This window comes from Lethenteron reissneri, chromosome 42, assembly GCF_015708825.2.
Source record: "Lethenteron reissneri isolate LAM-NWPU_2019-01 chromosome 42, ASM1570882v1, whole genome shotgun sequence".
In the NCBI taxonomy this organism is placed as follows: domain Eukaryota; kingdom Metazoa; phylum Chordata; class Hyperoartia; order Petromyzontiformes; family Petromyzontidae; genus Lethenteron; species Lethenteron reissneri.
Genome location: NC_083820.1, coordinates 8,255,534 through 8,282,961, shown reverse-complemented (window position 1 = coordinate 8,282,961; position 27,428 = coordinate 8,255,534). Strand labels below are relative to the sequence as shown.

At 45.5% G+C, this 27,428-nt stretch overlaps 3 protein-coding genes across 3 annotated transcripts in view; 2 read left to right on the top strand and 1 right to left on the bottom strand.

Annotated features, from left to right (window-relative positions):
• LOC133352883 (collagen alpha-1(IX) chain-like) overlaps nt 1-1,822 on the top strand; it is a 35,077-nt gene extending 33,255 nt beyond the window's left edge. Inside the window, exons 18-20 of the mRNA XM_061568869.1 lie at nt 35-88; nt 401-454; nt 1,602-1,822. Of these exons, the coding sequence (XP_061424853.1) occupies nt 35-88; nt 401-454; nt 1,602-1,793 (300 nt within the window). The 3' untranslated portion in view covers nt 1,794-1,822. The remainder of the gene's footprint in view (nt 1-34; nt 89-400; nt 455-1,601) is intronic.
• Nucleotides 1,823-2,363: 541 nt separating this feature from the next.
• LOC133352895 (collagen alpha-1(IX) chain-like) lies at nt 2,364-25,303 on the top strand. The gene is made up of 12 exons (XM_061568891.1): nt 2,364-2,437; nt 4,827-4,880; nt 16,376-16,429; nt 16,809-16,880; nt 18,137-18,172; nt 19,085-19,129; nt 19,600-19,632; nt 20,837-20,983; nt 21,774-21,828; nt 22,499-22,687; nt 23,187-23,264; nt 23,929-25,303. Exons 1-12 carry the CDS (start codon nt 2,414-2,416, stop codon nt 24,114-24,116), a joined length of 975 nt encoding a protein of 324 aa, XP_061424875.1. The 5' UTR covers nt 2,364-2,413; the 3' UTR covers nt 24,117-25,303.
• Nucleotides 25,304-25,465: 162 nt separating this feature from the next.
• Nucleotides 25,466-27,428, bottom strand: part of LOC133352888 (ras suppressor protein 1-like) — a 3,651-nt gene continuing 1,688 nt past the window's right edge. Inside the window, exon 2 of the mRNA XM_061568879.1 lies at nt 25,466-27,428. This exon is cut by the window's right edge and continues 706 nt beyond it. Coding sequence (XP_061424863.1) covers nt 26,660-27,428 — 769 coding nt within the window. The 3' untranslated portion in view covers nt 25,466-26,659.

Below are 27,428 nucleotides of genomic sequence, written 5' to 3'. Positions count from 1 at the left end.
GCGTTTCTTTCATACCCCCCCCTCCACCCTCCAGGGTGTCCCTGGGATTGACGGCCGAGATGGAACCCCTGGCATGCCTGGGATGAAGGTAAAACGATCTCACTGGAAATCACGCTCTGCAAACATCACCAGCACATCACCTCCTAACGTACCAAGAACATTCTAATCGCGATTATTACGATTACTACTACTACAGCATTCAAAGCCACTTTCGTTTACCCGCTCCACAACCCCGAAGAATATATTACAATTGCGCGGGTGGTAGTCATTGTGAGTTGTGTTTTTTTGCGGTCACGCCTTGCCCGGTTTATCATTATCGTCATCATCATCATCACAGCCAAAGCGGTGCAGGCGTAGTCTGTGTGCGTATGGTGACACCGTCTCTGTGCTTGCTGCTCAGGGAGAGCCCGGAAAGCCGGGAATCCCAGGAGATTCCGGGCCACAGGGCCTGCCGGTGAGTTCTATTCACACGCACCACGCACACACACACATGCACCACACACGCATGCACCACGCACGCATGCACCACGCACGCACGCACCACGCACGCACGCACCACGCACACACGCACCACGCACGCACCACGCACGCATGCACCATGCACGCATGCACCACGCACGCATGCACCACGCACGCATGCACCACACACGCACACGCACCACGCACATACGCACCACGCACACACGCACCACGCACACACGCACCACGCACACATGCACCACGCACACATGCACCACGCACACATGCACCACGCACCAGAGAAGCAGAGTACCGCATACACAAATCACATTTGTGTATGTGGTGGTGAGATGTTAACTCCCTCGCTTGGTATGAAGGAGGTTGTGGGTTCGATCCCGACCCTGATGCCTGTATATTTGTATTTTTCTCCGGGTCCTCCGGTTTTCCGCTCCAAATTTATAATCAACATGCGCTTAGAGTATTTGTCTGCTATAAATTTCCGCATGCTAAACCACTTAATTGCGCTATCATTTGTGGCCAGGTCGCTTCTGAAAAAGACCAATATAGCTCAGTCGGCCTTACCTGGTAAAATAAAAAAAAGTATAATAGTTTAACATAATGCGACCTGGTAAAGTTTCACTCGTCTCTGTGAGTCTTGGGCATTAACACTGAACCTTTGGATTCATTAATGTGCCTTAGTCTGGCTCTACGAGCCTCACCCATGCACCATTAGAACGATACGACTCTTAAAGGTGCCTCAGTCTGCTTGTCTAAGTCTCGAGCATTAACAATCGCCAAAACCAATCCTAAATCTGCCTTAGCCTGCCTTTATAAGCCTCAGGCATTCATACGGGTCTCTAAGATGCATACATGTGCCTTAAGGCTGGCTCTCGGAGCATCAGTCGGGAACAATGAACTCTACGAATCCCAAATGTGTTTTAGTTACAGTCTCTGCGCTCTGAGCTTGAATGGCCAAATAAGCTGGATATCAATTTCTCAGCATAAGTTTGCTGTTTTAAAAAACATCAGTTACTTGTCTCTGCAAAATGTCATGCGAGATAATACGTTTATGTTGTTGTTGTTGTTGTGTTTGTTGTTGTTGCATAATGCGTCGCTGCTTTTCTTCACGATGCTTCGTTCAGGGGTCACCTGGGCAGCCAGGCCTGAAAGGAGAAGCGGGAGACAAGGTACGCAAATTCAAGAAACCGCATGGACTCCCACCTATAACAGCGCTGTTTGTTGACAACGGCCGCCTTTGGGCTCTGTGCTCAGCAACTGCGATTTGTGAAAGTGATGTTAATATACAGTGCATACTGCAGAGGTACTACCGTTAGCCTCCTCCAAACTGAAAAGCAAACTAAAGATGAAAAAGTTGCTTGGAAATTGTCCAGAGGTGGAGATGATGGTTAGAGTTGAAGTCAGTTGGAGGGATAGTAGTAGAGACCAGTTGTGGTTAGTTAGGTAGTTAGGTGCAAGGCCGTAGCCATGGAGTCAACATTGGGGGGGACCAAATCTTCCAGGGGGTCCTGGGGGTCCTCCCCCAGAAAAAAATAATCTAAATTTGAAAACGAATTTCCTGCCTAAAATATTGAAAAAATCACTAACACATAGGATGGACTTCTTTTTTTTACAATAATGTCTAATAGTGTATTGTATTACATTGCTCTGTTTTTTTTCTTTTAATATATTGGGGATGTGTCCCCCCCAATATATATTATAATTATGACCTTGGTTAGGTTATGTTAATCATTTCGCCGATTGGCTTTTCTAGCCCCTGCTGTTATCAACGCACCTAATGGACCGGGTTTGCAGGCTTGCAGTCACCGTTAGGTGGCACAAAAGGGCACCCTTGTGGACACAGGCTGCTGTACGAATCCACACTGCGTTGTATCAGACCCTGCTGTGTCTTTCCCATCCACGCAGGGGGACAGAGGGCCTCCCTGGGCAAGTCGGGATGCCAGGTCTTCCTGGCAAGAAGGTAAGAGCACCTTGCATAGACATCTCAACACTTGGTGTATGTATGTTGAACTTCTTTCGCATCCTACGTGGCCGACTGAGCGAGTTGGAGCGCTTCTACAGATGGACAAGAGCGGCCCCTCGCAGTGGCGTAGTGTGGTTATGGCAAGGGCCCTGGTGCAAGAAATTCAATGGGGTGGTGGGGGGGCAGCTGTCCCATTCCTCCCCCTGTCTCTTTGTAGCCCGGAGCCTGAGCCCTCTGGCCCATAGCAGAGGTCGCAACCAGGTACCTGATACCCGTACCCTACCCGATTACCTGGCTACCCGTACCCGGCCGGGTACGGGTACGGGTAGTCAGTTTGCGACCCTGTTGTGGCCGGGTATGGGTAGGCCGTGAGTCACTGGTGAGTAACCGTTTGTCACTCATTTCGGGTAGAGTACGGGTATGGGTAGGGAACGGGTACCCGTACCCGGCCTGAGTACAGGTACGGTTACCCATTGCGACCCTGGTGCGGCAGGTTACGGGTAAGGAATCAAAACCCGTTTGCGACCTCTGGCCCATAGGCCCCGGTGTAGTTGAACTGCCTCCACTCTCCATAGCTACGCCACTGGATCATATAAAGAGACAATTAGAAACGGAGAATAAACAGGGACACATAGAGAGAGAGAGATATAAAGACAACAAGAGATGATGACAGTGTCAGACAGCTAGACATGCAGAGGGCCAGGGACACGAAGATATGAGAAAGGAGGCACAATGAGAGATCGATGGAGAGGGATACATGGAGATACACGAGAGTGATACTCAAGAAGAAGATACATGGAGGCGGACCTGGGGAGTTACAAACAGAAGAAAACAGAGGAGAGAGAGAGAGACACACCACAGACACAGAGAGAGACAAAGACTCGGGTTGCCCGGCTTGGTGACCAAAATAAACACGGTGTAATTTTAACATTAACAGGTGACTGTTCAAGGCACCGCTGTTACATTCCACTCGTGTGACCATCAATCACAACAAATTTGCCCAATCAGCGCTTGCATTTTTCACGTTTTTTTTTTGTTCGGTGCAAAAACAAAAAAACACATTATGTTAACAGGAACCATAACAAGCTACAGGGGCCCTGACCGCACGGACCTTCCTGCACCTGCAGTAAAACGAGAGGATTAATGGGCAGATAAAAAAAAAACATTTACTTTTGTTACCATTTGCCATATAATAACAAAACCAAACGGCTCTAGAGCATCTGACTGCCAAACTTAAGGGGCAGGGAGGAAGCTTACCATCAAACGTTGAATCCCATCACTATCTCTCGTCCAGTGGGCATTGATTTCTTAAGAGCATTCATTAGGGCATTTAGGCACTCTCCCCCCTCCCTGTTTTCGTCTCCTATAGGGGTGTCAGAGCCAGGGTTGTAGGATGTATTTAAACAGTTTATTGAAACATGCGGTTTCAGGCAGTTTTCCATTGTACTGTAATTCGTAATATTTGTTGTGCTGGTGTTAATCTCCTTTCATGTCCTCTGTGTCGTGCACCTGATATATCGTTTTGTTATTAAAATACTTTTGAGAAAGAAAAAACCAAAACTCCGCAAAAAAAAAACTCGGCCACATTCGAATGCCAAGAGATTCCACGTGCGGATGAAAGCATTGCTCACAAAAAAAATGCTTAAATTTCATATTTCACTCAGCCCTGCGACTGTGGAAAAGCACGCAGGCTGTAATAAATACATAATGTGGACGTGGCCAGATGGTTCAAAGGTCGGGGAGTGCTGAGTCTGACACCATTGAGAACCCGAGTTCGACTCCAGGTTTCAGCCGCCTGTGATGCAACCGGGATCTCAAGTGCAGCGAGTTGATAGTGTCGAATTGTCTTTTATCATCATCAACTTGCACCGACCAGCATGGTGAAGTATGGTTAAAACACCTCCCCATAACTGGCATTCATCCATTTGTGGATTTTAGAATAGCTGGAATGTTTTTTTTAATCAAATTTTTATCTTCGGGTTTGCGATAGCTTTACGCTATAAGAATGGCGCGAATACCAAATGTATTATTAATTACGAAAATAATGAGTAAATGTATGTGTGTGTGTGCATAACAGAGGTTTTTGGGTTAGATAGCGTAAATACAAATGTGTCGTTAAACCCGCCACCACCCGACACATCCACTTAGTAAGGTTTGTCACGGAAACAAAACGTGGCAATTCGAAACCAGTTCAGCACACCGGTGTGTTGGAGAACGTGCCGGGTGGTGGCAGGTTCAACGACAAATTTATGTTGACGCCATCTAACCCAAAAACCTCTATTATGGATAATATTAGTCGTGAAAGCCTCTTCCGTGTTAATGTGTGTGTGTGTGTGTCTGCGCTGGTTATTGTTCTCACACGAGTGCGGGCCGTTCTCTCTTCCAGGGTGAATCGGGACCCCCTGGGGAGCTGGGACCAGTGGGACTGCGTGGACCGGAGGTAAGGCGAACCCCCCCACACGAACCCCGAACCAAACACCTTGTGCCAGTTACAGTTATCGCTCGCTACTTCCGTGTTCCTCACATCAGCGTGAGGGCCGCCTACACCGCCTGCTCGGGGTGATGTCACGTGTTGTCGGGGGGGCCGCACGTCAGGGCCACACTGAAGGCCACCAGGGCCCACCGTTGGCCCGTGGGCCTTGCAATGAAGAACACTGCTCAATTCTAGATTTGAAGCTTTCGTGACTGCAAGGATTCATACTCTTAGTTTTTTCGGTAAAGTCACGTAGGTAAAAAATGAAATTTAAATGAATAAAAATACACCAAAAAATAATTGTATTTTATTTGTTCTTAATTTTAATTTCATTTTTTACCTACGTGACTTTACCGAAAAAACTAAGAGTATGAATACTGCTCAACTTGAACATCAGCCATACGAAGAAGGTATAGCCACAGATGAAGTGAGATGTGCCTAGTGCTGGCGTGAGACTGGAGGGGTGGCATTACTACGCAGCACCCTACACGACTCTGTAGTCCACAGCCTTTCGTCTTATTTTGATGTTGCGGGTTTTTTGTGTTTTTTTCGTGTGATTTTCCGTATGTAAAATAACATTGAAAAACTGAACTCTTAATTAATATTTTAGTTATTCCTGCTAAGACACCGAACCAGCACATCTGAGAGCCCAGGTTAAAGTCCGGATGTCATCCACACATTGATTAAATTGGATTCCCAAGTGTAGCCAATTGATGATGGCCTCAACCCGATCACCAATGCCTACACATAAGATAGTTGCTTTACTAAATTTAGAAAAATGTTCCTCTGCGGGAGAAAAAATGACGAGTTTGATTTTGCTATGTGACAAACGTGCGTGTGTAAATGTGTGCCACCTGGTGAAGAGGCAATTGAAGGGACCTCAAAATTAGTTCTGTCATGTCATCTTCCAACACAGGCTGATGCTCTGCATCACATGGAAATTAATTTGTCGCTTTAGATGATTGCTACAGTACAAATTGAATACAATCGTTTAATATTTGATTTTTACTCGCTCAACCCCAACAAAATGTTTATTCCCTCCTAAATATTTTTATAATATTTTGCCTATTCTTTTTGTTTTTCTGTAAAGCCACGTAGATAGAAAACATAATAAAAATAATAATAGCAATATCACGACGTTTCGATCGCAACACAAGCAATCGTCATCATGCATTTAGATGGCTTCCCTCCTGCAGACAAGTTAGGGAGGAGGCTGTCACCCAAACCTCGTCTACAGAGAAAACGCCGGGATAACAACAATAATAATTGACGTTTGCAAGGTGCATTAAATCCGTAGATCCCAATGAATGGACGCTGTGTGCTTGGGAGGATCGGTGTCTATGGCCACCGTTTCATGAAATGAAAAGAGTTGGATTGGGGGCGAGGGGGGGCGAGAGGTAGGAAAGTGGGGTGGGTGTGGAGTTGTCAGGGCAGGATGGGGGACAAAGTGGCTGGGTTGGTTAAAAAGAGAACCGAGCACACATTCCACCTTCCATTACGAAGACAAACAGCCCCAGAGGGCTTTGTTGATCTAAATAATCGCAAGGCTCGTTTTAATTTGCGACGCCCTCAACATCAATCCGTTCCTACGGGATGCGGCTCAGGTCCAAATGGGGCACTTTGTTTGTCGGCAAAACATCAGCCACCGTTGTGTGCGTCGTTTCAAATCGATTTTTCTTGGTCTCCGTGCGCACTCGAGGATTAATTTCGTCCAATTCAGTTAGCTCTTTGTGCTCACGCCGAATTAAAATAAACACCACGAGAGTCGAAGCCGGTCCGTAACCGTTAAAGGTCCTTGACGTGGAAATCCCACCAGAAAGTTCCTCCCCACCCACCCACCCTTCCCAGCTCCCTTTCAAGCACAGGTTCAGAGAGAAACTGCAAGTCATCGAAAAAATATCCGTTCTACAGCGGAGCCCTGGAGGTGAAATAGTTTCGCTGCGTGTGAGAGCCTTCTGTTTTCCAGGGAAGCAAATCAATACGGACGATTGGAAGAGCGCAAAAAAAGAATACCTCGCTGAAGTTGGACCTTTTCCCTAACGTTTCACATGCTGGTTACCTTGACACAAAAGGCTGGTAACGTAACCTCCCCTCTTCCCCTCCAAAAGGCAACTGACCCAGAAAAGAGATCCAGGGTTTTTTTGAACCCATTTCCTAATTAAGTATTTAATTTCTTCACAAGCTCAGCAAGCTCGACCCCCCACTGCTGCCTCTTCTAGAGGTCACCTCCCTCAGGGGAGGAATTGATTAGAGAGGAATACTCGGTCAAGGTAACCTTTTAAATGCTATGCACCCCACCCCCTCCCCCTCCTTGTACAAGTGGGTTTCCTCCTGGCAATGCTTTACTCCGACATTCCATTCATTAGGCATATAACAATTTACCTGCTCAGAGCTGCGATGTATTGTCACGATCTGAAGTCGTGATTTTAACTTTGTCCATTCTCCCCCCCCCCCCCCCCCCATCTCATTTTGCATCGACTTAACACGTGGGATTTCACGGCCGATATTGCGATACAATTTTTTAAAAATATTTTTGGGAAGCGCCGAGTGAAACGTCGCGTACCTAAATGCTACATTTGGCTTGTGAGAAATTGCTCTTTAGGCTCACCGTTGAGCTGAACCAATAATCATTGTCGCGTTAAATGCTCGTACACGGGGCACAGTTTGGCCGCAGAGTTTTGTATCGTCGCTCCCACCTTTAGCCAAAAATGTAACATTGTCCTCTCATTTGCACGTATCATCCATAACATATGATAACGAAATCACATAGACGCAGAATTCGATGTAGGAATCGCGAGTAAGCATCAATTTCAATCGATTAACCGATGCATCGTTATATGACGAATCAAAAATACGCGCTAAGGTATTGGGCACACATCCAAAGCCGGAGTCTCCTAAGAAATGTGACTCGGAGGAGGCTTTCCTGGATAAAATCAAAGATATATATTTTTTTACAAACACACAGACTTGTAACACGCACAGTCTTTGTTCACTCTCTGAGAGAGAGAGAATGAGTGAGAGCCACAGACAGCCCCAGGTGAGTTGGAAGGCAGGCCAGAACCGGCCGCCAACAAATTGCCCGACATCCGTGGACCTATCCCGGGATGTTTGGGTCAACTCCACGAATGAGTGTTTATACGCTCGTCAAATAAGTGCGCAAACATCACCGGTTGACGGCTGGCAGAGTGGTAACGCTCGTGTCTCACATCAAGCATGGCTCAACTCAGGCACCTTTTCTGTGGAGTTTGTGTGTTTCTCCCCCTGTTCATAGCGGGTTTCATCCCATAGCAAAGACTGGCACTGGCTAAATATCTCAGTGTTGAAAATTTTCTTTCTAATTACTCAATTAGGATCACACATCGCCGCCCCATACAGCGAAAAACTTGGCAGGACCCTCCTGAAAAATGATCTTGAGCGAGGCTTTCCTGGGTAAACAAGCATAATAAAAATACACAATTAATAATAACGCTACATCAGAAGAAAGAACCCAGTCTCCCTCGACCCCGTCTGCCCTGCACCAGTGTCATCTCCATAGCCGTTCTCATTTTATTTTCCTTGCCTCAGGAGCCCAAGTCAGTCTCACGTCACAGTGGTGAGATGTTAACTACCTTTCCTGGGACACATAAGGTCGTGGGTTTGATCCATAACAAAGGCTCACCCTCTTAAGCCTCACCTTACCATATTAATAAAAAGTGTGCCGTACTTGGCCCTTCCCCCCTCTCCAACCATTATATATACGGAGTGGTAGCTCTTGCAATCTCTCATTTACTTGATACAGCTGTCGTGGCTGTGACGGTTCCACCTGAAGACAGAAGCTTGTGTTGCCTCCGAAACGTCGTGATTTTTATTTTATTTTACTTTTATTAATTGTAATGTTTTACCTACGTGACTTTACCGAAAAAACCTAAGAATATGAACCTGACCCTGGTACCTGTATATTTGGAGTTTGCATGTCTCTCCCCGTGGCCGCATTAATTTTTTTCTCCGGGTCCTCCGGTTTTTCCCTCCTCGTTTCGAAACGCGCATTTGGAGTTATTTGACTGCTGTAAATTTCCCCGCGATAATAAGCCACTTCGTAGAGCCATTATTTGTGGCCAGGTCGCTTTTGAAAAAAAGAGCTCTATATCTCAGTGGACCTTACCTGGCAAAAATAAATAGTTTTATACTTCGATTTAAAGCTTTCGTGACTGCAGGGATTCATCATTCTTGGTTCTTTCGGTAAAGTCACGTAGAAGGAAAATAATATAAAACATAATAAAATAATTCTCACGACGTTTCGGCCACAACGCAAGCAGCCGTCTTCAGGTGGAGAACAGGCTTTCTCGACAGACCTGTTCTCCAACTGAAGACGGCTGCTTGCGTTGTGGCCGAAACGTCGTGAGAATTATGTTATTATGTTTTATTTTTATTATTTTGTTATCTTCCTTCTACGTGACTTTACCGAAAGAACCAAGAAGTTTTATACTTTTTAGTTTTTATATTCTTTGCCTCAGGATCCCAGTCAGTCTCACGGCTCATTTTAAAATTCACCTCTCCCCCTCCTACGCCTTGCAGCCTTCCACTGAGAGAAACAACGCAGGAAGTATTCGTAACAAACCCTGCCATTGTAGTCACCCTCTGGGCTGTGTATAGGAGCGCAGCCTGTGGACTGATTTTTTTATTAGTGGGGTTTTTTTGTTTGTTCATTGGCCCTTTCCAGTTTGTAATTCAAGCCTTTGCTGCCGAGCCACCGAGTTACACAGCCTCACTCTCAAAGCGCTTCTCAGCTTGGCTCTGACCCCCAACCCGAATGAAACGATCACCCTCCACACTACGCACGGTGCAGCGCGCTTGTCCACTGCTGGATGAAAGGCTTCCCTGCTCCGTTATCCATCCCTCACGATCCCAAGGTGCAACAATCCGGCACCTGCACACAGAGGGCCCTCCAGTTGTCCTCTTATAAGAAGAAGAAAAATGTATCATACAATAGTGCCGTTTATTTATGCAGGAAAGCCTCACCGAGTCCCCAGGATTAATTTGAGGAGGGTCCTGCCCTTGGATGTCTGGCGAGTTCTCTACGGAGTGGTCTCCGTGTGGCAGGCAAAGGGAAAGTCCGGAGAAAAGCAACGTGTTTTTTTTTCTCACCATCAAATCAATCTACTTTATTTGATTGATGTTATTTTTTACACATAATACGCTTAATTATAATTAATATTCCGAACGTATTCATATCGCATTTAGTCGTATACAGGAATCAAACTCATGCTTCCAGAGTCATAGTGCAGTGCGCTAACCACCGTGCCACCCTTACATTAGTTAAGTTCATTATTATTATTATTATTTCAAACTGCAATGAATTGCCAGACAGTATTCGCTCACTCTCGTAGAGAGTGAAATACAGTAGATTGTGGTTCCTCACAGCCATGCAATGAGCCGGCACCAACAATCGGCCAATCAATGGTTGTTTTAGTGTGAGGCATTAGTCCATGGAGGAAGTTGCCAAGGCAAAAAGTAAGAATTTGAACCGCACCGCAAACGTGCCAGATAACACGAGACTTTCCTTTCTGTCGGTGGACGCATGGCCTTTCTTTGAGAAATCATCACGGAACACAAACCAAAGGAGTGGTGGCGCAGTCATTCACCGAGATGCGCTACAAAACCCCGCGTCTTCAGTTCAACTCCTGGCCACGGCTATAACATCAGTGGTGACTGATATCTGAACAGGATCCTGGACCCTCCTTCACTTCACCAGGCAACAATGACCAGCATGATGAAGTATGGTCAATGAATCCCTATATTCATAATCAACGTTTTTGGGTTTAGATCGCGTTATTTATAAACCCTCCACCACCCGACACGGCCAATCAGTAAAAAAGTGTCACTTTTGTGTGTAAAGTGGTGGAGGGTTACGACACATTTATAAATAACGCGATCTAAACCCAAAAACGTTGATTATGAATAATATTGGTCGCGAAAGCCTACGTGGCAAACTGAATCCCTATATGGCTGTGAATGGTGTAGAGAAGCCACCATCCAGCAATAGATTGGCAAAATGCAAACAAATGTATCTTTTGACTCAACTAAATGAAATCGAAATTAAGCTGGGTAGCTGTTGGTAAGAATTTCACAGCCAGCCGGTCATAGGTGGCCTCTCCAAGTAGGGAAAAAACTCAATATAACTTTGTGGTTAATAGGAAAAATGTGCGTGTGTTTTTGTGGTCTTAAACACTTGGCCACACAGTCGCAGAGAAGTGCAGCAGCTTTTTTTTTGCGTGAATTCACAATGTTTTCTTGAAGTCATTTACAGTGGAATTCCTTTTCCCACTGGTTGCGGGACTGTTGGGTTTGAGAAAACGATCCTCGCTGTGCATGTGGTCTCATTAAAATTGGAAAGTTGGCAGGCGATTTGAGTTCGGTTTTGGTTTGGCACATTGGCTCCTGCCCCCGAAACACGCAAACTCGAGCGGTCGCTTCTGTAATAATGTTTAAGCGCCGTTTCAACCGATTCCGTCGCTGACACATGGAAAATATGGAGCGATGCAAGAGGGAGAGAGAATTTTTTTTTCAAAAAATGTAAACGGCGCAACGGTTCACGTGGCTTTATTATGGAGTGACGACAGGCTTACTGTCCCAACTGGTTAAACGGGGTCGATCCCCCCCCCCGCCCCCCGCTGTACGTTTCACCAAATTCTTAAACTCAGAACCACAGGGCAGCACAGCCGCCACGAACCATCCGCCCGTCACAACCCGCGGAAGGGCCTGCCTGACTGACGGCTGATTTGGACTGGAAGCCAGCGTGGAATGAAAGTGGGCGCAGTCCGATACGATCTCGGAGTCACCCCCTGCTGCCCGATGGCTCAGGTGCCGGTTCCAATTCGCTGCGTTTAGGATTGAGAGCTGCGGGGGAGCCACGGGGTCAACGGCATCGTGTTTAGGCGGCAGACGCTGGGGGCAGGGCAGCGGGGAAAGGGAAGGAGTGGGGGGCGGAGCTGCGTGCAAATTTGGGTAGACGCACAAATGTTACGTTGCTGAATTTACCTTTCTCCTCCCGTTTCCCGGCTCTCCCACCGTGAATCGTTGGCCTCGCGGAGTCCTCGCCGATGCAGGCGTCCCCATTTTCGAAGCCTCCCTGCAACGTACCGACCTGCTCCCCCCCCCCCCCGTGGCAGAGAAAACTAGCAGCGGTAGCGCGGAAGGGTCAAGCTGGGAAACAGGATGCGAGGCGAGGCGGAGCTGTGAATTTGATGGAGAGCTTTCGATTTAAAGCTTTCGTGACTGCAGGGATTCATCTTCTTGGTTCTTTCGGTAAAGTCACGTGACTTTACCGAAAGAACCAAGAAGATACGACGTTGTTATAAAAGAACGCGCACGCTCCGTAGTCTATAGCCTGGCTGCTAAGTGATAATTGGCTGTAATGTCATGCAGCGTATTCATTACCACTGGACATTGTAATCAGTGACTGGATAACAATTTATCTGGGAGTATTTTTTTGTCTCTTTCTCATGTTTATTCCAATTGTGCTGTTGGGTGTCGTGTCCAATCGGAGCTCTTGCAGAGCAGTGAATCACCCCGTGCTTCGGCAGTGACCCGCAGAAACAGATTTTTTAAAATAGAAACTATACTTCTGAAATCCTTTCGTGACCATTTTAATCCGCAAACACTCAGAGGCACTTTCCCACAAGGCCTGCTGCAGCGGAGAAATGTTTATCGCACGGCAGCAAAACCGATATTTACTTACTTCTCAAAGTGGGAAACATCAATATGAAGTGGAAAAGCTAATTTCATTCAGAAAACATTGGTGACTGGGATGACACCACCAATTCACTTCACGTGACAAACCAATCTTGATTTGAAGCTTTCGTGACTGCAGGAATCCATACTCTTTGGTTCTTTCAGTAAAGTCACGTAGATAGAAAATTAATAGATCACGACGTTTCGATCGCAACACAAGCAATCGTCATCAGGTGAGACAAACACGGCAGGAGAACTGCTAAGGCGATTGAAACGTCGTGATCTATACATTTTCTATCTACGTGACTTTACCGAAAGAACCAAAGAGTATTGACAAACCAACATAATCATGGGCGGCTGAAACCTTGGATTCGAACCCAGGATCTCAGCGGTGCTAGGTGAGAACTGCGACCTCTGGGCCAATTTAAAACGGGGAAACTTTGTTTTGGGGGGTGCATTTTTCAAGGTCTTCCAAAGCCCCCCCCCCCCCCCCCTAAAAAAAAATAACCGTAGTGGAATCACCTGTCTGGATTTGACTCCGCTGTTACTGCAATTCCTCCTGCACCAATCCTGAATCTACACTTAGAAGCCCAGCAACTGCAGTGAATCGTGGTTAGTTGTCAGCATGTGGCAAAAAGTAAAAAAATATGTATTCGATAAAAATGAAATTCTCTTCACCCCACCCCCTCACGGTGACCAGCGTGGTGAAGTATGATCAAATAACTTGGCCGACACGACTTGGGAAAGCCCTAATTCAGTAGTGGACCGACAAAGGGCCATGAATTATTATTGTTATTCCAATTATAAAAGAAAAAGTATTTTTTCAAAATATATAATGACTTACAGTTGACCCATAATGCATTATGCAACAGGTATGACTTGTTCAAGTGGAATAAAGTTTACTTTATTTTCAGCCGCTCATATGAAACACGTGTTTGAGTTTCCACGACGGTCTTAGACCAGCCGTCATAATTGAAAAAAAGAAATGCACACACAATAGAACCCTTTTAAAGCTACATACTCCAGACATCCAGTCCCCTTATTAACGGCGTCTGTATCTCAACACGCTTTGAAATTGGTCGCCAGGCGAACACAGGCTTGCGCGATGATTGCTCAACTCTTTTTTTTACTTTTCTTTCGACAGCGTCTGTCACTGTGGCTCAAGGGAAGCAGTTACCGCCTTGACCTCCCACCCACCCACCCCCGCCCTCCCCCACACCGCCCCAACGACAGCAAATCTCGTGGCAAAATACGCAAACACGTACCCTCAGGGGTGTCCGCACGGTGGAGCAGGAACCGCACTCAAGGATGTTTCAGAGTCACATTTGCTTAAAAGAAAAAGTTTGTTTCTAAACAATAAATAAAAATCCTCAGCTACAGTAAAGGGGCAAAGTAAAGGTGCAGTTATTTGCTCTTTGCCACCCACTGGAGGAGCTCTAAAAGGCCAAAGAGAGTTCCTCAAGAGTGTATTTAGCCTACTCTTCTATGCGGGCTAGACATTTCGGAATAGGTGGGGAATACCCACACTTTACCCCACCGCACCTGAAATGCCGATCGACTCACTGTGGAGTCCCCATTTATGCGGGTGAGGGCTCAGAGGCAGGAGGGATTAAGGAACTCGCCCATCCAATCACGTAAACATTCATTAATTATCTGCAAACATCTTAATATAGAGAGGTTCACAGAGCTTGAGCAATTATTGGCGCTGGCTTACCACCTGACTGCTGCCATTACTGCTCGCCTGTGGTTTCTCATCGCGCCTCCGAGTGGTTCTCTCTCTTCAAGAGTGAGCGGCTACTGTGCGGTAGCGTGTTACAAGTTGACATGAGTATTATTAATGGTTGCATAGATTAGAATCACTACCTGCCATTCGATGGAACGACACGGAACCCCATTGGGGGCTGGTGGGTGTAGTCGCGCAGGTGCTCGATGTATTCTCTGGTGCCATCTCTTGGTTGAATGGATTACTTTCAAACCTCGGTCTGCTTTCTGTCACGTTTATTTGCTGGTATTCTTCTTGATTTGAAGCTTTCGTGACTGCAAGGATTCATATTCTTAGGTTTTTTCGGTAAAGTCACGTAGGCAAAAAATTGAAATTAATAAAAGTTAAATAACCGTCGTGATTTTTATTTTATTTTACTTTTAGATTTTACTTTTATTAATTTCAATTTTTTTACCTACATGACTTTACCGAAAAAACCTAAGAATAGGTATTCTTCTTCTTATTAAACCGGGGGATATCGTCTTAATAACAGCCCAGCTTTTAATGACAGTCCTAGTTAAAAGGTGTGAATGTAGGGGTGGCCTCAACGGCTTTGGTGGCTTCAACAACGGCGTTGGTGGCGCTGGTGACCTCAACAACGGCATTGGTGACCTCAACAACGGCGTTGGTGACCTCAACAACGGCGTTGGTGACCTCAACAACGGCGTTGGTGACCTCAACAACGGCGTTGGTGACCTCAACAACGGCGTTGGCCGAGCTGGCATCTTGATCTTCACGAATTGGCAACCTCGGTCAACATTTCCCAACTGTGGAACTGCCCTAGCGTGGTTAAGCAGAGGCATCAGGAGGAGGGGGCTTTAATGGGTCATGTTGTTGCCTGATACCAAAGCCACCAAATGTTATCCGTATGGGCCAAACCGTCATGTGGTCCAAAGCAAACTTAATTTAATACGACAACAAAAACTCACATTTGTCACGAAAAAATTCGTTTAATTTAATGCAGGATGGAAAGAGGCCCACCTATTGATTTTTTTCAAAAGATCGAGGATGACACTAGATCAAATGCGATGCAGTTGAAATTAAATCAGTTCCACAGATTTTTTTTGCATCATTACTCTTTTCACGTGGCTTGTCAGATCTCGCCGATTGCATTGTTTACGCTTTAAGTAACGAGAGACAAACATCTAAAAGCAGCCCTCTTGATCAGGCACAATCTCCCTCCAGTGCCAATAACCCCCACTCATGGACTCAACGGCATAAAATACAGAGGCAGAATTTTCAATATAATGAGGCCGAAAAAAAGGTACTATCTGGGTTGAAGCCATAACCACGCTTAATAAAAAGCACGCAGAGAGAAAGAAAATCCCTTTAAGATGCGCCGCAGATGATGTCTGGCGTGTGGAATGTGCGCCGACGTTAGAGGCTCGTGGTGATGCACGCGCGCGCGCACACACAAGCGTGAGCCCGTTAGCGCCACTGTGAGGAAGTGCACGTGCGAGGACTTCAATACGACCCAGATTTGTTTTTATTTTAAACTCAAGAGTGCACTGCCGTCAGCAGTGGTATGCGAGCGCAATCAAAAGAAATTCACCACTCCGAAATTACTGATTGCCCGACGTCCCTCTAATCTTGTCAGACCTTGGAAGCTAAGTAGGCTAATAGGGTTTTTTCCCCTTTTTTTTCTGGCAACAAAACTGATACATTTTGCAAGGAATCATGCTTACATTAGAAATTAAAGTGCGATCCAAAACTCTTAAGTCAAGTCAGTCTCTCTGGCCCCGTCTCTGCTTTGCAGGAAGGCCATTTCCCAAACCATCAGCCTATTCGGCAACATTAAATGTGTGGCGATTGTTCAAATATGTTTAGAGGGCTTTGGTTGCCGAATGCTCGTCATGTGGAATTGTGGGTTGCACAGCCGTTCATCTCCGCACGCCCACACGCGCCTCCCCTACCACCCACCGATACCCCCCGCCTCGTTTGCTTTGCCTGATCCTTGTATGTGATCCCACACCCCCCCCTCCCCCCGCAGGGAGATGCTGGCGAACAAGGCCCTTCGGGACCCTTAGGTCTCCCCGGCCCGGCTGTGAGTGATCTTTCCCTGCACCTTCGCTTTTGACGTTAAAAACACTAACATATTACTTCTTGCATTTATCGCTGGTTAAAAAAAAAACTAGAAAAAACCCAGAGATTTTTACCACTGCAAGCGGATCACGTGACTGAATTGCATCTGCCAAAATTTGCGTTTTTTTGTCAAACTGTTTGGCATCGATTGACTTTAAACTTGACTTTTGATGCTGTGCAGAAACGGGTGAAGTTCGCAAGGTCAAACTTTTTTTTTACTCTGAAACTTTTTTGTTTTGTTTTTAATTCCCAGCCCCATTTTCTCTCCTCCCTCCCTCCCCCCTTCACCCACCACCCACCTCTCATTTTAGTTGTTTTCATTTTCTCTGATGTTTGTGTAGGGCCCCAAAGGTGATTCTGGCCTGCAAGGGCTCCCGGGCCCCCCTGGCCTTCCTGGGGCCAAAGGAGAGAAGGTAGGGGACACCAATAAATGGACGAGACTCCATGCAGCAGGACCAGTCATGCAGGGAATACAGCCGGAGTTGTGAACAGCAGACAGGCATAGAGAGGAGTCTCAGACGAGCCGAATTGACGTTAGATATTTTAACATGGAGCGGGGTTAGAATATGACTTATTTACATTTGTGTAACGAGCCGCGCGATATTATGGGTGCTACTAAACTGATGAAGGTACACATGAAAATCTTTAAAAGACGAGTAAAATAAATAATTAAATCTATGTGAAAGTCATGAAGAAATCTTACTTCACGTGGGTTTTTGCATCAAGATTACGGCAGAGTTTAAAGTTGACGAGGGTTTGATGAGGAGTAAGGATTGAGTTTCAATGGATGAAAGCAATGCGGTCTTTGCAACCACAAAAGACGCTCGTGAATGTATTTGAACGAGATCTTAGGGGGCTCAAGAGGGCTTCTCTGTTGTTCTGTCCTAAAGCCACCAGTCAGTAAAAGAAGTGGAAATTCACTCCTCAGCGTGTGAAGGCAAGAGGCTGATGGCTCACAATGACAATTTCTCGCGGTCATCCGATGTGGAATAATATTGTGTTGGCCACGAATAATGTCATGCAGTTCTTACAGGATTTAAACGACAGAGTTGTCTTCAGTCAAGCGTCACGCTATTTTAATCATCACAGAGCCACGGGTAAATCGATCAAGGAAATTACTGTAGGCGCTACAGCAAACAATGCGAGAATGAGAGCAGCAGCATGCGAGGTCGACGATTGGAAATGTATAAATGGTGGCCTTTATGGAGAGCAGACCTGTCAACCCATACGGTTTATCAGTATTCTTGAATAGAGAAATTTAGTTTTAAGGTCCAGGCGTTTCAATACGGGCAAACATATTTTTGTCTATTTGTTTGTGTTTCTCCCTTGCGTTGGTACTTTGTACGATGAACTTTGAGATTCATAAGGACACGGGGTGACCAATAAGGTCTGAATTGGTCTGTAATAAGGTGGGGCACTGATAAGGGGTTGACTGGTATGGGAGAGGGATGGAATGGTAACTCATGATAGAGATACAATATTAAATTCCGTGAAGGAACGCTATGCAAATTTCTATAATTAAAAATTGATAGAACCCAGGAATGAGACCTCTCAGATGACGATGGTGACGATGAGGGCCACTTAAACAGGTGCCCCCATCCTGCATGGCAAAATGTGGTGCTGGAATCCAGCATGAGCAATAAGCACTCCCTCTCTGTCTCTGCACCAGGGATCTACCGGTGAGGCTGGAGCCAAAGGAGTCCAGGTGAGAGGATGCGAGGGACTGCACTTCTGTGTGCATCACTTTCACCGGGTTTTAGGGACGAGTTTCAAGTAAAAAAGAAAATAATTGGATTTCAGATTTGTATTTTATTTCGTATTTGCGTGTTTGCATGTATTGTTTTTGAAATGAGTTGCATAGTTTTTTGCACTATTTACGTGCTATATTTAATATTTGTAGTCTTAAAAAGTATTCAAAAATATATATTTCTTACCTAAAATGACATCGGTAAAGCAATACTGTTAGTGTAAACACTTCATATTGTAATTATTTAGCAAAACATAATGTCACGTATCATCAATATGATGTTATGTGACGGCACTTTTTACAAAGCACGAAAGCGGCCATAAGTCACAGCAATAACTGTGACGTCACCCTTTCAGATCTCGGCCCAATTTGAGTATTTTTCTGATTAATCTGAAAATCGGGAACTCTTCCCAACTGGGTTTACATTAAGAAGTAAGAAAAATACAGCTAATGAACTTAACTTGAACAAATTAGCCGTGCTTTTACTCTCATAGAATAGGTAACTTCTTGTGTTTACAATAAATACCAGTTTTATAACGCAATATATAACGTCATTGTAGAGTGAATGGGAGTGTACGCCCCCTAATGTGTAGAGCAGACAAAAGGCACTTGAAGGACTATGTGGGGCAAAGGCCAATTAAAAAGTCTGACGTATGGGTCACACTGCTGCTGTACGAGATTTCCGATGGGATCCTTCATCTCGTGACAATGCCAAAAGCACAACTGGAATTTGGGGGTGGGAGAGATATATTACATGGGTATGTTGTGTTATTGTTAAATTAGACAGCCATTGTAAAATGTCATATTTTTTAAGATTTAACAATGAATGGAAAAGCATGAAAATGACTGCTCTGCTTTCTATTTTCTCAGGGCAACCCAGGATTGGAGGGCATTCAGGGAGAGAAAGGAGGACAGGTAGGTGATGCCACCTTTTTCGACACATTGGTTGGTAATGTTAACGAGTAAGTCCCACCTAGCATGGCACAAGCGTCGTGGTGACATCACTTAGTGGCGAATGACGTCCCTTGTTGTTGGTGTTCTGTGGAGTACCGGTGTGGCATACCATCGTATACCGGGCACATTTTCTCCACTGCCTCTACATAATTCAACGTATACACTCACGATACATGCAATGACTGTGTTTTCCCGATCAATAATAATGTGTCATTTATGCAGATTGTATGCAAATGTTATATGTAGGCTCATGTAGCGAAGGGGCCTGTACAAACTGGATGGAAAATACAATTGAGATGGAAAAGAACAAGACAAACAGAATTGATGCTCGAATTGCATCGAGACCACAACATTTTGGGAGAAAATTCATTACGAGTATACATTGCAATGTTTAAATTCGCTGACGTCTTGTGCGTTCTGTCTCTTTCTAGGGAGGTCCTGGTGACGTTGGGCCCAAGGGTGATGTAAGTAGCAAATCCATCTTGCACGGACACACACACACACTCATTGCTCCATTACTATAGCACATTAAAACCAGCAGTGCGTGCTTTCGGGAATCGTTCCACTCAGCCTCTTTTCAAAATGCATTGCATTAACTACAAATTGTCCAGGAGAGGGCAGTAGAGTAATGAATTATTGAAACTATGTGTGCAGGACATTGAAGGTTATCACCACATGTGCACCAGAGCACTCTCTGGTGCACATGTGGGTTTACTCCCACGTGGACGCTCATTACATGAGACTTGCCAAACATCTCAATGTAGCAGGATCATCCTGATAAAAAAGGTCATGATACTTAAATGAGACTTTCCTGGTTAAAAGAGCATTAATATTATTACTATGACCATAATTAAAATAAATAGTTGTGCAAAACTCTCATGTTATCAAGACATTAGCTACATATCCTCACGTGGGACAAAATACATCCCTCATCTCTGGTTTATGGTCCTGGGCCAGAGGTGGAAATTCCACATTTCTATGGCGAGTAAATGCAGAACCCTCAAGAAAAACAGCTGTGAGACACAGCGCATCTTTCCTGGATAGTGCGTGGATAAACCCTTTTGTATCCCCAAGGAAAGCCTTACTAAGTCTCATTGCTTTTATTCAGGTGGGCACTACATTGGGATGTTTGCCCAGTGATGTTTTTTTTAAGATTGTGGGAAGACACCAGATGACCCAGAGAAATCCCACACAAATGAGAGAAAAATACTTCAATTCCACGCACGCAGGTTCATGAACCCATTGTCTGCATGCATGTCTTGGACATCTCGGAGCCCAGTGAATTGGGATATTTGCCTAAATGTATTAAGTCATCTTTTACACTGTGATATAACTCAGAGTAATAAACGACATCACTCGTCGTAAATTTACATTGCAATGGGAAAACACGTAAAGAACGTCACTCAAAATAAAAATAACTGCGTTTGCCATAAGTGATGAAGACTTGAAAACCAATTTCCTTAGAACTGATTTTTGTGTTCAGTTTGTTGTCCTTCCCCCGCACCTCCAATTCGCATGGTTGTATACGCACGGTGCGAAAGAAGTTCAACATACATACAAGATACGTACAAAACTTGAATTTAACTCTTGGAGGGGGCACCGACTCCTCTGCCCTCCCCTTATAACCTTTGCCCCCTCTGCTGCTGCTGCCCTTGTCTCACCCCACAGATTGGAATCCCCGGGGAGCAAGGCCCACGCGGACCCAATGGCCTTCGGGGTGTCCCAGGCCTGGACGGGCCGCCGGGCCCTCCCGGCCCCCGTGGCCTGCAGGGAGACCGCGGAGTGACGGGACTGCCGGGACGGCAAGGAGATGCTGTGAGTGCCTCGGGGGCCAACCTTGCCCTCACCTTCAGCCTCGTCGTTATCTGTGTTCATCAATGGTCTCGGTTGAGTTTAGTTTTGCTGATTTCATCCACAGTGGATTATAGTCAGGCGGCAAACAACAATGTACAAAATAAAATAAAAATATCACGTGTGTAGAAAAAGTGAACAAAACTCAAGCTTATTCTAAATGGTATGTAATTTTTTGTTAGATTTAGTTAGTTTAAACATCCTCCATTATGTCATAAGTGAGCTTGTTCCAATCATTGGCTGTACAGTACGTACAATAGTATATTCCTGCCTCACAATGGATATATTTTAAAGATTTAATAGTCATGGTTGGTCCATTATACTTACGTGAGATGGATGGTGAATGCTCCTATCAAGTTCAGTCCAAGCCTTCTCTTTAGTATCGAGTCTATGCGTATATTTTAGTTTGGCTGTTGGTTGCAACAATTTGCATCCACAAAAGTGATGACGTGATGATAATGACGAGAGTAATGATATGGTGAGTCTGATGATGACAATTATTATGAATATGACTTCATTTTATGATGTAAAAATTACCCATATATACAATATAATAATTATATAAATGTTTGAGCTACAGGACAGAGTCCAGCTTGTATCCCACACGTCCTAAATCGAGGCCCAGCGACACAAACATCGATGTGTTTGTACCGCACCGATTGATGACCAGTCTACGATGGCTTGTGTCCCTGGCTGTGTTAAGGGCAACTTTGTAAAACTGATGACGCTGAACATTTTGTTTCGACTGTGGCAGGGTAAAGAACCAGGAGACCAGCACATCAGGGACGTCTGCATGAGGATACTCCAGGGTGAGACAATCAAGCCAGATTATTTCTGGAAAAGCCAATCTTTATTGTATTTTTAACATTCATTTTCTTCTAGATTTGAAGCTTTCGTGACTGCAAGGATTCATATTCTTAGGTTTTTTCGGTAAAGTCACGTAGGTAAAAAAAATAAAATTAATAAAAGTAAAATAAAAAATCAAATACAAATCACGACGTTTCGGAGGCAACACAAGCCTCCGTCTTCAGGTGGAACCGTCACAGCACGACAGCTGTATCTTACTTGATACTTACTTGATATAGCTATCGTGCTGTGATGGTTCCACCTGAAGACGGAGGCTTGTGTTGTCTCGTGATTTTTATTTTATTTTTATTTTACTTTTATTAATTTTTTTTTATCTACGTGACTTTACCGAAAAAACCTAAGAATATGAATATTCATTTTCTTCTCAGCCTTGTTATAACTGTGCCGTCACCATCATGTCTTGAGATGAAGTATCATTTAGAATCATCGCAAAACGGAGAAACCCTGTGAAACAGCGCCTTCGTGATAGCCTTGTGTTATAAGAATGGCGCCAACTACCAAATTGTTCCCAATTATGAATTCGTCGTCTTTCATATTTTTGGTATTTATCCTGCATATTCTCGAGTTGGCTTGTGTAGATTTTAATTCCTTCGTTCCTTTAACTTTTTGAAGAGCAACTGGCACAGCTGGCCGCCAGCATCCGGAGACCGGAGGCAGGCGGCATGGGCCCTCCTGGCCGCCCGGGGCCCCCCGGTCCTTCCGGCTCTCCGGGCTCAAGCGGCCTTCCTGGGCAGCCTGGCACGCGTGGCCTTCCTGGTCTGAAGGGCCCCCCCGGCGTCATCGGCAACACTGGGCCCAAGGGTACGCACTTGCCTCGGTTGTCTGCCACCCGGCTGAAGCTTCATTAGTGAGAAGAATTGTTAAAAAACTTTAAAACCACATCCACGTATTCCATCGAAGTGCTCCGATGCCACCACTGCATTCATATTGACATAAACCAGTGGTAATCTCGCTGCAGTGTTATGATAGAGTGCCAGACAGTAACAACACATTGTGTTTTTCATTTACGAAGCATCAAACTCGGTGGTATGCACAACCATTTCACGAGGGGAGAATGATGTGTATTATTATTATTGTGTTGACTGGTTGACTGGTGTTATTACGATGTTATTACGATGCAACTGACAAAACTGGGACTTTTAATGTCCTCGCAAGACTTGATTTATTTTAAAAGAACCGGGAAGACAGATGTCCGAGGAGAGCTACCTCATAGAGAGGGATGATCCTGGGAAAACCCAGGACACAGTTGGCAACCCTACCCCATTGCTAATGTCTCGACTGCGCGTGGATTCCTTCACAGGCGACCAAGGAGACAAAGGAGACAAGGGGGAGACAGGACGTGGACCTCGAGGAATGCAGGGACCACCAGGGCCTCAAGGTGAGGCACCACCCCCTGCTCCTGATGGACTGAGGGTTCTCAACTTCTCAGTAATGAATCGGGAGAAATGAATGACTCCGTTTTTGTTGTTATATTATCAGACACATTTCCCACTCTTTTCTCACATTACTCCCTCTTGGAATTTTCCTCCAATTGTCTCGTTTCCCAAGTTCTGATAACCTTGCTCATTTGAAACAGTGCGCCAGGTCTTATCTGCTGTCCTCTCATTAGTGATGACGGTGCCTTTGGCTTTGGAACTCCCTCGCATCGTCTCACTACTCAAGTGCCTATAACCTCGTACATTCAAGAAACAGGCTCGATCTTGTCTGACCTGTCCTGCCATTAGTTACCTCTGCTGTCGGCCGGTGGTGATGGTCCTGAGGACATGGTGGTGTGGCAATGACTTTAAGAATTGTGTTCGTTGCTTTTAAGTTGGATATTTTTTGAATGGATAGCAAAACAAATATTTTATACTTTACAACATTATTGTGTTGGATGTAATGATGTAATGAAAGGCAGATTTATCCGAGAAAGGTGCCATAGATCAATAAAAAAACAATTAATTGACTTAACTCGCTGACCACTTGGCAATACTGGACTTTGGGCCTGTGGTCAGCAAACGTGCAGTTGGTAAATCGGCATTGACCACTTTCCGCGTGACCAGGGGAGCCGGGACGGCCTGGATACGGCAAGGACGGGCGCGACGGCGAGCGAGGCCCTCCAGGACAGCCGGGAGAGGTTGGGCGGCCAGGGTCCCCCGGCCCATTCGGGCCACCCGGATTCTGCGATCCAGTTTCCTGCATCGGGCCGGCCGCCTACCAGGGCGTCGCGTCGGACACGAAAGGACCGTGAAGACGGCAAGCGGCGTAACCACCATCATCAACGCAACAACCGCCGCCGCCGCCGCCACCATCATCATCTTCTCTCCTTTCCGAAAAAGGGCCACTCGGCCGACATCAGTGGTGGCCCCGTTACCGATGGATGTGTGCGTCGTTGTCCTCGTCGCCATCGTCGTTGACAAAAAAAAATTACGTGCAAATAAAATGAAGGATGAGACCCTTGGTTGTTGTTAAAGCAAAAACAACGTTGGTATTGCTGTTTCAATACCGTCGGCAGATTGTGTTAGTTGTTGAATAATGTGCACATTTGTAATGTGACAATTTGGATTTTTTTTTCTCCTTCTGTTCGGCAATGCTTTATCAGCCTGTGTGATGTCTGTCAACTTTGACGTGCATTTTTTGTTATGGTATTATGATCCCATTTAAATGATTTTATTTGGGTTCGCACACTATCCCATTCTTGTTTCATACTTCATTGCCTCGTATGCACATATGTACACCTTGACAACTAACGCTGTCTCCTTGACAATTATTTTTTAAAGTATTTTTTTGTAATTGATTAAAGTGTACCAGTCTTCTGATTATGACCTGAGAGGTGAAATCGTAATTATGCATTATCTACTATACTTGATAACGGTTTTTTTCCCCAAAAAAGTTGAGGTGCTAGATTTTACGGTGCGGCTAAAGTAAGTGAACACTTAAGCAGAATTTTTTTTTGTTCTCCGAGAACTGTCCTCGAAACTTGCATCCTTAACCCCTTCAGTCGTTGAGAAAGTACTATCAGGAGTGCTGCATGGTCTGTTATTTAGCTGCGTGGACATTTTTGGAAGTTGTACCACACAAGTCCTGAATTTGCCACTGCACCCCCCCCCCCCCCACTTCTCTCTTCCTGCAACCAAACCTAAAATCTCCCCAGCGAAACCACAACACCACACTCATGGCCAAGCCAAGCTACTGTGTGGGCATTAAGCCCGCGTGTCCACACTCTGGAGAGCTGAATTGTATACACGAGCCAAAAACAATATATACTCGTCATGGCCCACCCACACTTTAAAAACGTGCACACGCATCGCAAACGCACGCGCGCACACAAGCATTCCTTTTGAACTTGGTGCTTTAAAACAAAAATAATCACAGCAAGTGTATTTCGGTAACTGAAGATGTAAATTAAGAAAAAAATAAAAACTACATTTTTCCATTCATTTGCCTAGAAGTGTACATGTAAATATCACGTGCAGTCTTCGGGAAGTTTTGTTGTCGTGCTTTTATGTATTTTGGTTTACGCAAAAACAAAAGGCATGGTTCAGAGTTTACCGATAAAACATTGAGAGCAACATTTGATGTGAAGTCAAATTGCACTTGACGTTTGTACTCTAGGGGCGACGTTCAATAAAACATGGCTGAGTACACAACTGAGAGCTGACATCGGCATTTCAACCACAAACGCGTTCAAAATACACACACACACAGGCCTGAATCGTGTCTTGAGTATTGATCACAAAGCCTTCAAGTATTGTCGAGGACCATGACCGTCACTGGGTTTCCATTTAGAAGTCAGGAGAAAGGACGAACCAGTGAAGTCCAGCGTGGAAATGGAGTGACAAGATGAGCTCGTGTGCAGATGCTTGATGGATTGTTTCATCGCGTGACCGTGACGGCTATGACTTTGGGAGGCCTTCATCCAGCAGTGGCTAGATCACGGATGATGACCAATCACAAATGTCTACTTGGAAACCCATTGCATATGTCCTGGTCTTGAGTGAAATCAATTGTTTAAAGGATAATATTTTTTTTATTGTTATTGTGCTTGCTTACTCAGGAAAGCCTCAATGAGTCTCAGGACTCATTTTCTGGAGGGTCCTGCAAAAAATGATTCAGAAATAATTTCAATCGGTGAAATACGTTTTCCAAAAATCTTCCGTTATTAAAATGAAAATGACTCCAGAAAAGTTACTCGGAAACCCAGCGATTTATTTACACTTCAGAACAAACTCGTGTACCTGTGCGACTCAATTTTTCGGTCTCAATTTAAATTGACGCTGAAGAAAATACATGTTAGTAAACACATGTACTGGTAATGTTTTGCACACAAAAATGCCCAGTCAAGAATATACAACCCCATCAACAGTGAAGCAAGTCGTCACCCCCCATGGACTGTGACGCTAAACCTGCTGGAAATGTTAAAGCCCACGACAGGTTACTTAGTAAAGTTATAAACCCTGCTGATTAAGGCGTGTCTTTCACTCAAGAGTTCTATTCTGCCATCAAATACACTCAGACAGATGTTAAACTCAGTTTAACACGAAGGCTTATGCGATCAATATCATCCACAAAAGAGGTTTATTGGGTTAGATCGTGATCTAACCCAAAACAACTCTATTATAGATGTTAAATCTTGACTTAAAGCTTTTGTGACTTTCGGTAAAGTCACGTAGATAGGTTCAAAGAAAATAATACAAAATAACAGAAAACTACGACGTTTCGATCGCAACGCAAGCGGTCGTCTTCAGGAAAACGACTGCTTGCGAAAGAACCAAGAATATAGATGTTAACCTTCTAACTTGGTTTCAGCTTAGAGTGAGTCTCGGGCTTGTGAGTAGAGTAGTGGTTCGGCTTGTTAGGGGGTCTCAGGTTTGAGCTAAAGTTCGGCTTCAAGTAATGATTCGAGTTGAGGTTAGCCGTAGAATTCGGGTCATGATTACGGTTATGCTTTGGATCATGGTTGGAGTTCACTTCAACTTTGGAGGCTTGCTTAAGTTTTGAGCCCGGGTCAAGTCCCAGACTCCGCTGACGCTTCAAGTCGAGGTTCGCCCCCGGGCCGGCAGGCCCCGTGACCTCAGTCGAGTCCCTCAGCGCAAAGTAACGTCCAATGGCCTCCACCCCACGGCGACAGACGTCCAGAGGCGGCTCCACCATGGGATTGCCGTCCACGTCGGCGCTGCACGAACCCCACCGCAGGCCGCGCATCTCCCCAAATCCCCTGGGCAGGCTGCGCAGGCGGTTGCTGCCCAACCACAGGGTCCTCAGCGTGGTGAGAGAGCACAGCTCATCCGGCAGCTCCCGAATCGAGTTGTAGAGCAGCAACAGAGTCTCCAGCTTGGCCATGGAGCCGATGGCGCTCGGCAGGCGCTCGATGCAGTTGTCGCTTGCGTCGAGAAAGCGGAGGGCCTTGAGCTGGCACAGTTCGGCGGGCAGCACCGGGCCCAGCTTATTGTTGGCCAGGTGCACGCTCCTCAGCTTCCGCAGGCCGCCCAGACCCCGCGGGAGGGCGGTGAGGGCGTTGTTGCTGAGGCTCACGCGTTCCAGGTTGGCCAGCAGCGACACC